Source organism: Staurois parvus, unplaced genomic scaffold, assembly GCF_062004578.1.
Source record: "Staurois parvus isolate SC_StPar_1 unplaced genomic scaffold, SC_StPar_1.0 ptg000154l, whole genome shotgun sequence".
Lineage (NCBI taxonomy): Eukaryota > Metazoa > Chordata > Amphibia > Anura > Ranidae > Staurois > Staurois parvus.
Window position 1 is genome coordinate 16,818,207 of NW_028317950.1, and position 12,331 is coordinate 16,830,537.

General features: G+C 40.7%; 1 protein-coding gene across 3 annotated transcripts in view; it reads left to right on the forward strand.

The window, feature by feature from the left end:
* NTNG2 (netrin G2) overlaps positions 1–12,331 on the forward strand; it is a 175,627-nt gene that overhangs the window by 132,223 nt on the left and 31,073 nt on the right. For 2 of the 3 annotated variants that reach the window (XM_089675115.1, XM_089675116.1), the window contains exons 8-10: positions 5,070–5,144; positions 10,786–10,851; positions 11,618–11,692. The exons of the other annotated variant lie outside the window; for it this stretch is intronic. In XM_089675115.1, the coding sequence (XP_089531241.1) occupies positions 5,070–5,144; positions 10,786–10,851; positions 11,618–11,692 (216 nt within the window). The remainder of the gene's footprint in view (positions 1–5,069; positions 5,145–10,785; positions 10,852–11,617; positions 11,693–12,331) is intronic. 3 annotated transcript variants of the gene reach the window in all.

Here is a 12,331-nt window from a genome sequence, read left to right on the forward strand (position 1 = left end):
TTTGTTTAAATTCTCAAATTTCTCAACCCCCCCCCCCCCCCCAAAAAATTTTTTTTTTTTCATATTTCTGGCTTTAGCGTTTATGTTAAGGATTGCTTAGGACTTTTTCATGGTTGAACTTCAGCCAAAACATTTTTTTGAACAGAGTGAAAAAAGCCTAAAACCTCAGTCAGGTCCCAGTGGCAAACCACATTCCCACTTGCGAATTTTCATCTCACTCTCATTTTCAACTCAGACTATGAGTTTCCCTACAAGTTGCACAGACCACCAACGTAATTACTAAATAAAAGCTATGGCATTGCATAGTCATTAAAACAGCTGTGATTTCTTGCAAACGTTTAGCAAATCCAATGATATTCAGTTTGATCCAAAGCCTTTCGTCAGCTTCAGGGAAGTATTTGAGATTCTAGTTCCACCAATGAGAAGACTTCTGTAAGCATTATTTGTCTTGTTGGGGGTCAGCACATCTGTATTGGCTCATTCAGTGGTAGACATCAACTTGGCAAAGAAAGAATTTGGGTCCTTACTATGCAGTTTATGGTTGTTGCTGTATTTATCTACATTTCCTTGTTACATTGTGCTACCTGGCTAGAGTTTGACTGAAGGATATTTAAACCTAAGAATAAAATGTAATATATAGTAGATTTCCAGTCATATTTTTCAGTATATTTTTCAAGTATATTTTCAGCAAGTACCTATTGATCTTGCCAGAAATGCAATGTCCTTGTCACTTCCCGTGAGCTGAACTGAAATGACAAATAATGTTATTTTATATCCAAGCTGTCTTCTGCAAACTACAAATTATCCTATTCCCCATATAATGAAGATGAAGAGAGGAAGACATGTTTGTAGACCAAATCAGGGGAGCAGGCTAGAGTGATAAGATTGCTTCTTCATTGATACAGTTGAGTTAGTGAGTGTAGCCACCTCTGGACAGGAAGTAGGTTATTAGCAGATAACCACGTGAAAAATAAAAAAAACCTAAAAAAATAATTCAGACACCACATCTAAGGACTGGTAGGCTACAATTTATTACATTTTTTATTTTGGGTTTAGATGTGCTTTAAACGGTTTGTACAGTATCTTGTGCCTATACAGTGCCTTGAAAAAAGTATTTATACCCCTTGAAATTTTCCATATTGTTACAACCAACATAAATGTATTTTATTGGGATTTTATGTGATAGACTAACACAAAATGACAAATAATTGTGAAGTGGAAGGAAAATTGTTTTCATAGTTTTTTACAAATAAATATGTGAAAAGTGTGGCGTGCATTTGCATTCAGCCCCCTTTACTCTGGTATCCCTAACTAAAATCTAGTGGAACCAATTGCCTTCAGAAGTCACCTAATTAGTAAATAGAGTGTAATTTAATCTCAGTATAAATATAGCTGTTCTGTGAAGCCCTCAGAGGTTTTTTAGAGAACATTAGTGAACAGACAGCATCTTGAAGGCCACAGAACACACCAGACAGGCCAAGGATAAACTTGTGGAGAAGTTTAAAGCAGGGTTAGGTTATAAAAAAAATATCCCAAGCTTTGAACATCTCACGGTGCACAGTTCAATCCATCATCCAAAAATGGAAAGAGTATGGCCTGCAAACCTACCAAGACATGGCCGTACACATAAACTGACAGGCCAGGCAAGGAGAGCATTAATCAGAGAAGCATCCAAGAGGCTCATGGTAACTCTGGAGGAGCTGCAGAGATCCACAGCTCAGGTGGGAGAATCTGTCCACAGGACAACTGTTAGTCGTGCACTCCACAAATCTGGACTTTATGGCAAGAAGAAAGCCATTGTTGAATGAAAGTCCCATTTGCAGTTTGCGAGAAGCTATGTGAGGGACACAGCAAACGTGAAAAAAGGTGCTCTGGTCAGAAGAGACCAAAATATAACTTTTTGGCCTAAAAGCAAGATGTTATGTGTGGCGGAAAACTAACACTGTACATCACCCTTAAAACACCATCCCCACTGTGAAACGTGGTGGCATCATCATGTTGTGGGGATGCTTTTCTTCAGCAGGGACAGGGATGGTGGTCAGAGTTGATGGGAAGATGGATGGAGCTAAATACAGGGCAACCTTAGAAGAAATCCTGTTAGAGTCTGCAAAAGAGACTGGGGCGGAAGTTCACCTTCCAGCAGGACAACGACCCTAAACATACAGCCAGAGCTACAATGAAATAGTTTAGATCAAAGCATATTCATGTGTTAGAATGGCCCAGTCAACGTCCAGACCTAAATCCAATTCAAAATCTGTGGCAAGACTTGAAAATTGCTGTTCACAGACACTGTCCATCCAATCTGACAGAGCTTGGGCTATTTTGCAAAGAAGAATGGGCAAAAATTTCACTCTCTAGATGTGCAAAGCTGGTAGAGACATACCCAAAATGAGTTGAAGTTGTAATTGCAGTGAAAGGGGATCCTACAAAGTATTGACTCAGGGGGGGCTGAATACAAATGCACACCACACTTTTCACAGATTTATTTGTAAACAATTTTGAATACCATTTATCATTCTACTTCCACTTCACAATTATGTGCCACTTTGTGTTGGTCCAGCACATAAAATCCCAATAAATTACATTTACATTTTTGGTTGTAACATGACAAAATGTGGAAAATTTCAAGGGGTATGAATACTTTTTGAAGGCACTGTAAGTAGAGCAACATCCATGCTGAACAACAGCCCTTAAAAATCTTTATCAATATGTGGTCCCTCTACAGAACGGCTCATTCATCAGTGTCAAGAGTTTTCCTTCATCTTGACCTCCTGCTTCTTCAAGCAGCTTTCATGTGCTGTCCATCAGCATTGGCTGCATGGAAACCATGTCCTCCTGGGCTTTCTTGTTAGTGAAAGCAACATGAACATGGTTTGCTTTTGCAAAAAAATTACAGTAAGCATTTAGATAACATCTGCCAGTTGTTGTGAATACAAAACAGCCCATTGTAATCTTAACATAACTTAAACATGGGCATCAGATGGTGTTTCAAAGATCTAACTACTGAAGGGTCCTTCTTGTGTACAATCTTTTTACAATCGTGGACAGTCATTTAGAAGGGAATGTGTTAGCATAAATGACTGAGATGGTCTAAAAAGATGGTTTGGGGCCAAGTAAACTGGCTTATAAAACAGAATTGGCCCAAATGATGATGAACAACTATGTGCAACAATCAACTTCAGCCCTCCAAATCATGGTGTGCCTGCAGAGGCCTGCATTATGTCCATACACATGTAGTTGTTTCAAAATCAGATGACTATTGTCTCACGTCTGTGGCTAGCTTTCGGTTTATCATAGTGATCTGAATTTATATGGAAGCCTTCAACTTATCAGATTCTTCTGTGTCAGATTTGTCATCAGTGGACACCAGTTCCTCTGTTGCAGCCCCCTTGAAAGTGGTCTCCCCTCCCTCACGAAAATTTTACCACCATACAGAAGGTAGGTCCCTGACAGCAGCTATAGGCTCCAAATAGTGAGACAACTTCCTGCTGTAGCACCTCCTAGAGGTTGAGGCTCGCATAGCAGTAGTTAATGCCTCAAAAATATGTTAGTATGAGAACCCATTTTAAAGATTAATGAAGAAAGGTTGAAGACACATGTAAGTCTCTAGGGGTTCTTTACTTGCTGAAAAGACCATGCTGATATTTTCCTCAAAGACAATTACTGTCAAAGCATACATTGACGATTGTGTAATATTTATAAGTTATGTGACCTAATTAAAACAGCAGGGGTACAGTCATTTTCTTTGACCTCCAGTTGTAGTCGGCACCACTGCAAAGAAAATTATTAGCAAAATTTAAGTCTTTAAAAAATACATTGAGAGCACTATTACCATCAAGAAATCACTTAAAGGAGAGTCATGTATACTCAATTAGCACATAGTTTGAATTATTTTTCCAGTAGTTATTTTTATACCACTTTCTTTTTTCACATCCTTGCTCTTCCATATTTTTTCTGTCTAATACACAAATGTGTAGGTTACCCAAAACCAGAAGCTATCACTGGCTCTCACTTCTCTACACAACTGTTGCTAAACAAAATCAGCCACACATATTTTGCCTTCATATCTTCTGGTGAGATCTTGGGGAAAAAGTTTTTTTCAGCAGCATTAATGCCATACAGTGCATACACGTGATGAAGAGTATGACATCTCACATGAGCACAGTATAAAAATGATGCAGCTTTTTTTTTTTAAATCAGTGTTAGATGATTTCACATCAACATGCAGTGATGCATGCTTATTTGAAATTAAGTAAAAGGGGGAAAGTTTCATTTTAATTGAGTTCCCATGCTTTCTGTAAATTCACCCACTGCTCTGTACACTCACTGGAGCCAATCAAAATCCAATTGTGATGCATTGATTGGAGCCTGAGGTGGCGGGTAGACTCCTTAGCTGTATACATGCTCCAGCCAGACCCACCTGGAGCTTACACAGGGGTGGCAGGGGAGCAAATAGAGAGTGAGTATTAGTAGAAGGGGAGGGGCACTTAAAGTACAACTAAAGGCAAAACTTTTTTTATTTTTGGATAGAGTGAAGATGTATTAGAACACCTGCCAGTTTGCTGTCTCTGCCTCTCTTAGGGAGAGTCACCCTCTATTTGTCTTGTTTACCATTATTTTTGAAAGTGAAAGTAAAAGAAAATGCCAAATTTTGGGTTGTTCCCAGAAAAAATAAACTGACAGGGGTAATAACCCTCTCTTACTCTATTCAGAATGAAAAAAAATCTTGCCAATAGTTCTACTTAAAATTAACTTGTTACTTTGCCCTGCTTGGGTAAAGCACAAATTCACTTTAATCTTGGAAGTTTGTCTGTTGATAATTTCATATCACTAATCTACATCAACCATGACTGAGGTATCAGTTTAGGTGGGTCTGACCCTTTAGATTTGACCTCTTATCATGCCAAAGCCTCCCAGCCTTCCAAAACCTCTCATCAAAGCCTAATGCTAGCAGTTAGTTTATTCTCTGTTGTCAGTTTCTATCATTAGTAATAATGAGAAGCACTGCAATTCCCTACTCTAAAAATTTTGTTTTTCTAAATTCCATTTTGCAATCTATTTGTCTGAAGCCCCTCAGAACTCACCAACACCACCAGTGCTGGAACCTAAAGTCCAGCGCCAGGAAATACCTGAAAAGATCAGAGGTATGTCTATTATATGACCATGATCATTTAAAGTTAAGCTGTTCAAATGATGTGTTGATTTACAAAAGTCTAATGTGAAGTTCCTGAAAGAAGACTTTCTTTCAATAGAAACCTATCAGATTGAAAGAAAATGGAATGCTTTATTTCAAGGGGTAGGTTGAAAAACCCCATCCAAGGTTGAGTGCAGTTCAGGACTCTATCAGAGAGCTCTTCTACCTTGCTCCTGGCACTTTGGTGACTGGTTGAGAGCTTGGCATTGTGCCTTTTACCAACTTGTGACTTCTTCAAAGGAGAATCCACTAGAGAATGTCTACAATGACAAGAAAAACAATGCTTTCAGCCATGTAGCCATGTAGCAGTTAAATCTTGGTGGGGCGTTGAGAGGAAAATTCACTAGAGAATGTCTACAATGACAAGAAAAACTATGCTTTCAGCCATGTAGCCATGCCATGTAGCAGTTAAATCCTGGTGGGGCATTGAGAGGAAAATCCACTAGAGAATGTCTACAATGACAAAAAAAAACTATGCTTTCATCCATGTAGCCATGCCATGTAGCCATGTAGCAGTTAAATCTTGGTGGGGCGTTGAGAGGAAAATCCACTAGAGAATGTCTACAATGACTAGAAAAACTATGCTTTCAGCCATGTAGCCATGCCATGTAGCCAAGTAGTAGTTAAATCCTGGTGGGGCGTTGAGCCTTCAGCCCTGACTCCACCAAAAGCCCTGAAATCTATCTCTAGCTGAGAGTACAAAACAGATAATTTTCAGTGCATTTTGATTGGCTGCTATGAACACTTTTTTCTTTCTCTCAGTTCTTATAAATTGCCCCAATTTTCTCTTCTAATTTAAACTAAAAGCGAAATGAGAGGTCAACCAGGGCTTTAAAAGTACAGAGCTGTACCAAACTGTCCTAGAAACATCCATATGCATACTTTTATAAAAGTTTGAAAGTTTTGCTAGTCTTTTGTTGCCAGGGCAACCCACACTGACGAAGAATCATCCGTCAGTGATTGACTCATATAAAACCACAAAACTAGGATATATTTTTAGACATTAAAGTTTGGATCTGCTTCTGTAGCAGTAAAGATTGTGAGAAAAATATCATTCTCGGAGCTGAGGCTAAATGTTAAACATCTAAAAGATACCACCAGCTCTGAAAAAAAATACATCTCTGTTTTAGTTGCTGGATTTCTGTAAAGGCTCACTCCAGTCAAAATAATTTTCTTTTGGTCTATGGAAGGGTTAGACCCCTGTCAGGTTTTCATTGCTGCTTGTGTACCTGCTGATGAGGTTTACCCTTGATTCCTGTCCCAGTGACAGCGTTCTCACCAGGACGGTACGTATTGAGTACTTTCAACAAGGACACATCTAGCAATAATATTTTTTTATTTGTGGTTTTTAGTCTGTGCCACCAATGGAAATTTTTGCTGGCTTCCTGTCCCAGTCACTAGGACAGGAGAGTATCTAAACTCTCCAAAAGCTTTAAATTTATGTTTCTGGTGGTTTTAAACAGTTTAATTGATCGTATGGCTTACAATAATGCAGGTTGAAGTTTAGCTACAAACATTTTTTCCCCTCTACAGATTTAATCACATCTGTAATGAAGTATGTTCCAAAATGTGCAGGCTGCTGGATTCTGTAGAAGTCCTCACTGCAGGGTTGCCCTGTCTTCTTCCTGCTGCTGAAGTTCCAGGGCTGTGGGGGTTAACAGTTTTGGGTCTTCCATCTCAGTTGCACTAAAGATAATCTGATCAGGATACCCCCCTCCTGCCCTCTCCTCCATTGCAAAAAGGTCTTTCACTGCCTGTAATATGATCTGTGATTGGGGGAGAGAATCTTGTGACTGATGGGACTCTTGCCAATTCATGAATTATTTTGTAGGCAGTGTAATCAGTAAAAGAACTTTTCTCAGTGGAGGAGGGGGTGTGTCCTCATTGGAACAATTTTAGTGCAGCTGAGCCAAGAGACCCGATATTCTAAACCCTCGCTGCGCCGGAAGTCTAGCAGCAGGAAGAAGACAGGGCAGCCCTGCAGTGAAGATTTCTACGGTATCCAGCAGCCTACACATTGTGGGATATTCTTCATTACTAGTAGTTAAAGCTGTAATTAAAAAAATGGTTTTTAACTAAACTTCAGCCTTAAATTAAAAAAAAATACCTTTCTAGTAGACAGTGCCAGAAGGCTACGAATGTGTGAATGGTACGAGCAGCTCTCTTGCATAAAGGTAAATTGCATTATATGCTAACTGAAGCTTTAATAAAATTGCTAAAAAGTTACTGATTTTTTTATATTCATTTCTTCTTCTGAATAGTTAATCAATCATTTCCATGGGAATAGGTAAATTAATATGTAACAAATCCTTAACCAAGTGCAGCTTTGTAATTTCAGCGATCCGTCTCTTGTTATTCATCGTGTATTATGGTAGGTCGCTCTTGCCCCATTCGCCATTCTCTCTCATCACGGCTGATCAAACATTGCCGGCAGACAGAGGGGCTGTTACCGTGGAAACAGAGGCCTCGCTGTCTTGCCCAGAGCTACAAGCACCTGTCCAATGGCATTTAGTAGCCTCAGGTCTCACGCAAGTCTAGGATGACTTGTAGCTCTCCATCTGTGGAAGTCAGAAGGCAAAAAAAGGTCATTTGTGCATTAAAGTCAAATTATCCCTAAAGCCATCGGCATGTTCAATGACACACAGAGAATACTCTGAACCCCTCAGATGTTAAATGAATACATTGCACTTGCCGCCATATTTGTGGCCACTGGCATAGCATTATAATGTTGAGGAAGGACATGTTTGTTTCATATTATTTGTTTTCGTCTTTTTAGTTCTTGATCCATAACTATTGTCTTATTATTACAAACTTTGGCAGTAAAACCTTGCATGGCCTGTCATAGGCCTACGTGGCATAATCACAAGAAATCTTAATTGAAAGGGAAACTCCACTTTTGTGGGTGAGAAAAAATATAGCAAATAAAAAATAATAGAGCATTTATACACAAACCATTTTATAATGTAAAGCTGTGTTTAATTTCACTTTGATACAAAAGAACTATTTATTTTGCTGTGTGTGGTCTTTTTTCATTTATTTGTTTGAATTTGTGCTAGGAGGGGGGATTGGGGGGATTTGTGTTAGGAAGGGGGATTGGGTGGGAGATTTGTGTTAGGAGGGGTGACTGGGGGGGATTTGTGCTAGGAAGGGGGATTGGGGGGATTTGTGCTAGGAGGGGTGACTGGGGGGGATTTGTGTTAGGAGGGGGGATTGGGTGGGGGATTTGTGTTAGGAAGGGGGAATGGGGGGATTTGTGTTAGGAGGGGCGATTGGGGGGGATTTGTGTTAGGAGGGGGGATGGTGGGGATTTGTGTTAGGAGGGGGATTGGGGGGGATTTGTGTTAGGAGGGGGGATTGGGGGGGAATTTGTACTAGGAGGGGGGAATTGGGGGGATTTGTGTTAGGAAGGGGGATTGGGGGGGATTTGTGTTAGGAGGGGGGATTGGGGGGATTTGTGCTAGGAGGGGGGATTGGGTGGGGGATTTGTGTTAGGAAGGGGGATTGGGTGGGGGATTTGTGTTAGGAGGGGGGATGGGGGGGGATTTGTGTTAGGAGGGGGATTGGGGGGATTTGTGTTAGGAGGGGGGATTGGGGGGGATTTGTGCTAGGAAGGGGGATGGGGGGGATTTGTGTTAGGAAGGGGGATTGGGAGGATTTGTGTTAGGAGGGGGGGTTGGGGGGATTTGTGTTAGGAAGAGGGATTGGGGGCGAATTTGTGTTAGGAGGGGGGATTGGGGGGATTTGTGTTAGGAGGGAGGATTGGGGGAATTTGTGTTAGGAAGGGGGATTGGGGGGGTTTGTGTTAGGAGGGGGGATTGGGGGGATTTGTGTTAGGAGGGGGATTGGGGGGGTTTGTGTTAGGAGGGGGGATTGGGGGGGAATTTGTACTAGGAGCGAGGATGTGGGGGAATTTGTACTAGGAAGGAAGATTGGGGGGGAATTGTGCTGGGAGAGAGGATTGGGGGGGTTGTGAAGGAGGGGGGATTTATATAAGAAGGGGAGATTGGGGGGGGGGATTTTTGGTAGGATAGGGGATGGGGGTTTGTGCTAGGAGGGAGGATTGTGGGGCATTAGTGCTAGATGGGGGGATTGGGGGGTTGTGCTATGGGGGGATTTTGGGGGGGGAATTGTGGGAGGGGCTTGGCAGATTTGTGTTAGGAGAGGGGATGGGGGATTTGTGATAGGACAGGGGATGAGGGGGTTGTGCTAGGAGGGAGGTTGTGCTAGGAGGGGGATATGGTGGGGAGAAAGGATTTGTACTGAGAAGGGTAATTTGGAGGTGGTTGTGCTAGGAGGAGGGATTTAGGGGGAATTTTGCTAGGAGGTGGGATTGGTGGGATTTATTCTCGGAGAGGGGATTGGGGGGTTGTGTTAGGAGGGGCAAATTGGGGGATGTACTAAGAGGGGGGAATTTTTGCTAGGAGGGGGGGTTGAGCTAGGTGGGAGGATGGGGGGTTTTGTGCTAGATGGGGGGATGGGGAGAAAATTGTGCTAGGAGGGGGATTTTTTGGGGGGGATTAGTGCTAGGAGAGGGGTATTGGGGGGTTTTGTGTTAGTAGGGGGGATTGCGGGGGAAATGTGCTAGGAGGGGGGATTTGGGTGGGAGAAAGGATTTGTACAGAGAAGGGTAATTTGGAGGGGGTTTGTGTTAGGAGGAGGGGTTTAGGGGGAATTGTGCTAGGAGGTGGGATTAGGAGTATTTATTCTAGGAGAGGGTATTGGGGGGGGAGAAGATTTGTGCTAGGGTGGAAAATCTGAGGGGAAAGAGGATGTGTGCTAGGGGGGATGAAGTAGAACTACAGTTGAAGTTTTTTTTTGGGGGGGAGGGGTGCCGATAGCTGTTCTTGCCTAGGGTACAAATTAACAAAATTATCTCGCCCTGCCTACAGCTTTCCTCATTAGAACTCTAAGAGTTCACCTGGTTATTATGAAACAGATCCCCTCGTTTGGATTATTCTGAAAAGGACACTTAGAAACAAACAGTTATTTTTTCAGAGCCATAAAAAGTAGATATCTGCTACAAAGTTTCTTTTAAATCGCTGCAATGTACATTGGTCACCCAGAGGGGATTGTTTTTTTTTTCCTCAACAAAAGTGGAGTTATTCTCTAAAGCCAACTCTATGTTCTGATGAAGGTGGTATTGTATAGCTGGACAGGAACATTATTAAACTGATAAATGTTAATTACCCAGTTAGTCTCTTATGCCTATATAGTAACTTCTAAAGCCAAAAACTGATGAGTGACAATAAAGGACATAAGAGTACACAGACACAATGGGGTTGATATACTAAAACTGGAGCATGCAAAAATCTGGTGCAGTTCTACACAAACCAATCAGCTTCCAGGTTTTATTGTCAAAGCGTAATTGAATAAGCAGAAGTTAGAAGCTGATTGGCTACCATGCACAGCTGCACCAGATTTTGCACTCTCCAGTTTTAGTAAATCAACCCCAATGCCGTGAACTCTTCAATTGTCATTGACAACTCATTTTGTTTCAGAGTTTTTTTGTGCTTTTCTATAAAATAATAAAGCAATTTCAAATATTTATACAACTTGTGCTGTTTCCATCACTTTGTATTTATACTATGCAGCTGCCCCTCCAACTCACAGAGAACCACCTCTGACAACCTCTACTGGGAAGAAACATTCTAAATCAGGTACCTGGCTGTAGATATACAGGTGGGGCAGAGGTTAATGACCAGTGTCAGCTTGTGAGCCACATGCAGGCATGATAAGTGGGTATAAAATACAAAATAAAAAAGAGCTTCATGCAAGCAGCTAAATACAAATGTATGTGAACTGTTTTACCTGCCAAAGGATAGGTAATTCTATTCAGTCTTGTGATCTGGGCATCCCTGCCAAATAGCACAGCCAGGTTCTAGACCTCCCTGGAGGTTAAAATGTAATTAAGCTATACCAAAGACTCATCCATGCTTGTGACTGGACAAGGAAGAAGCATGCTTATTACCTCTCCTCTAATACAAGCATGTTCAAATATCTATGCTGACAGCATTTTGTAAGGCAATGGAGCCCTGTTTGACCGACACCTCCATTTTCCAGTCTGTAAACTGCTGTGCAGAGATAATAAGAGGCTCACATGAAGACAGGTTCAGGGACTGATGAAATTTTTTTAAATTTAAAGTAAATGAATTAGATGGCCTTGCTTATATAAGGCTGCTTAAATGCTGGCTACGACCGACATGTGACTCACAAGGAACTGGTTGGGGAAAACCTCCTATAGGTCCTAATGTTGGTCATTCTTACACTCTATACAAGTGAGAGCATAAGAATGACCAACAAAATGGAATAGACACAAGTGATATTTTTGCTGTGGTGGTAGCTGTGGTTTCAGTTCCTAGCAGTAGTTATTCAGTCAAGTTGTGACTCATAACCAGAAAGTGTATGGTTTTTTTTACCTTTAAGCATCCTCACAGACTTTTATATCTCCTGAACCAACCCCAGCCTATGTCACTGATACGTTGGTCAAGAATCCAAAAGGTAAAGGTTGTACAATGCAGTTTTGTCCTTTTTTTGTTGCCAGCTTTCTTTAGAAGGAATCGGTGGGAGAAACTTTAAAGTGAGTCAATCGTTTACATAACGCCAAGATTAAATTTAGAGTGAACCTGATTTATCCTAAAAAGGTAAAAATTATTCTGAAGTGCAGGCATTTTCTAGTGCCCAAAAATATATGTGTTAGTATCAGGGTGGATTTGATTTAAATCAAATTGATTTAAATCACGATTTAAATCACTAGTCAGTAAGGCTTGATTTAAATCCTAGTTTTCTACATAAAGACTAATTCTTGCTGGTATAACTTTAATATGCAAGTAGATGAAGATTTTTAGAATAACTTTTCATATTAGTTTTTTTATCCCCAGTTTAATAGGTTAATCATTCATATTTGGACAACTTTTCTGTTGTACTTAGGAAGGAGAAAAATAATCATTACCTTAATAATAACAATTTAAATAGATTTATTCAACTGAAACAATAACATTCCAGCATATGTTATTTGCTTAAACAAACATCCATGTTTAACTAATTTGGCTAAACAAAATATATATATTTTAAGAAACTTAGACTGTCAGCCCCTTCCTCCTCACACTTAGTTTCACTTTCTTCTTGTGCAGATCTATT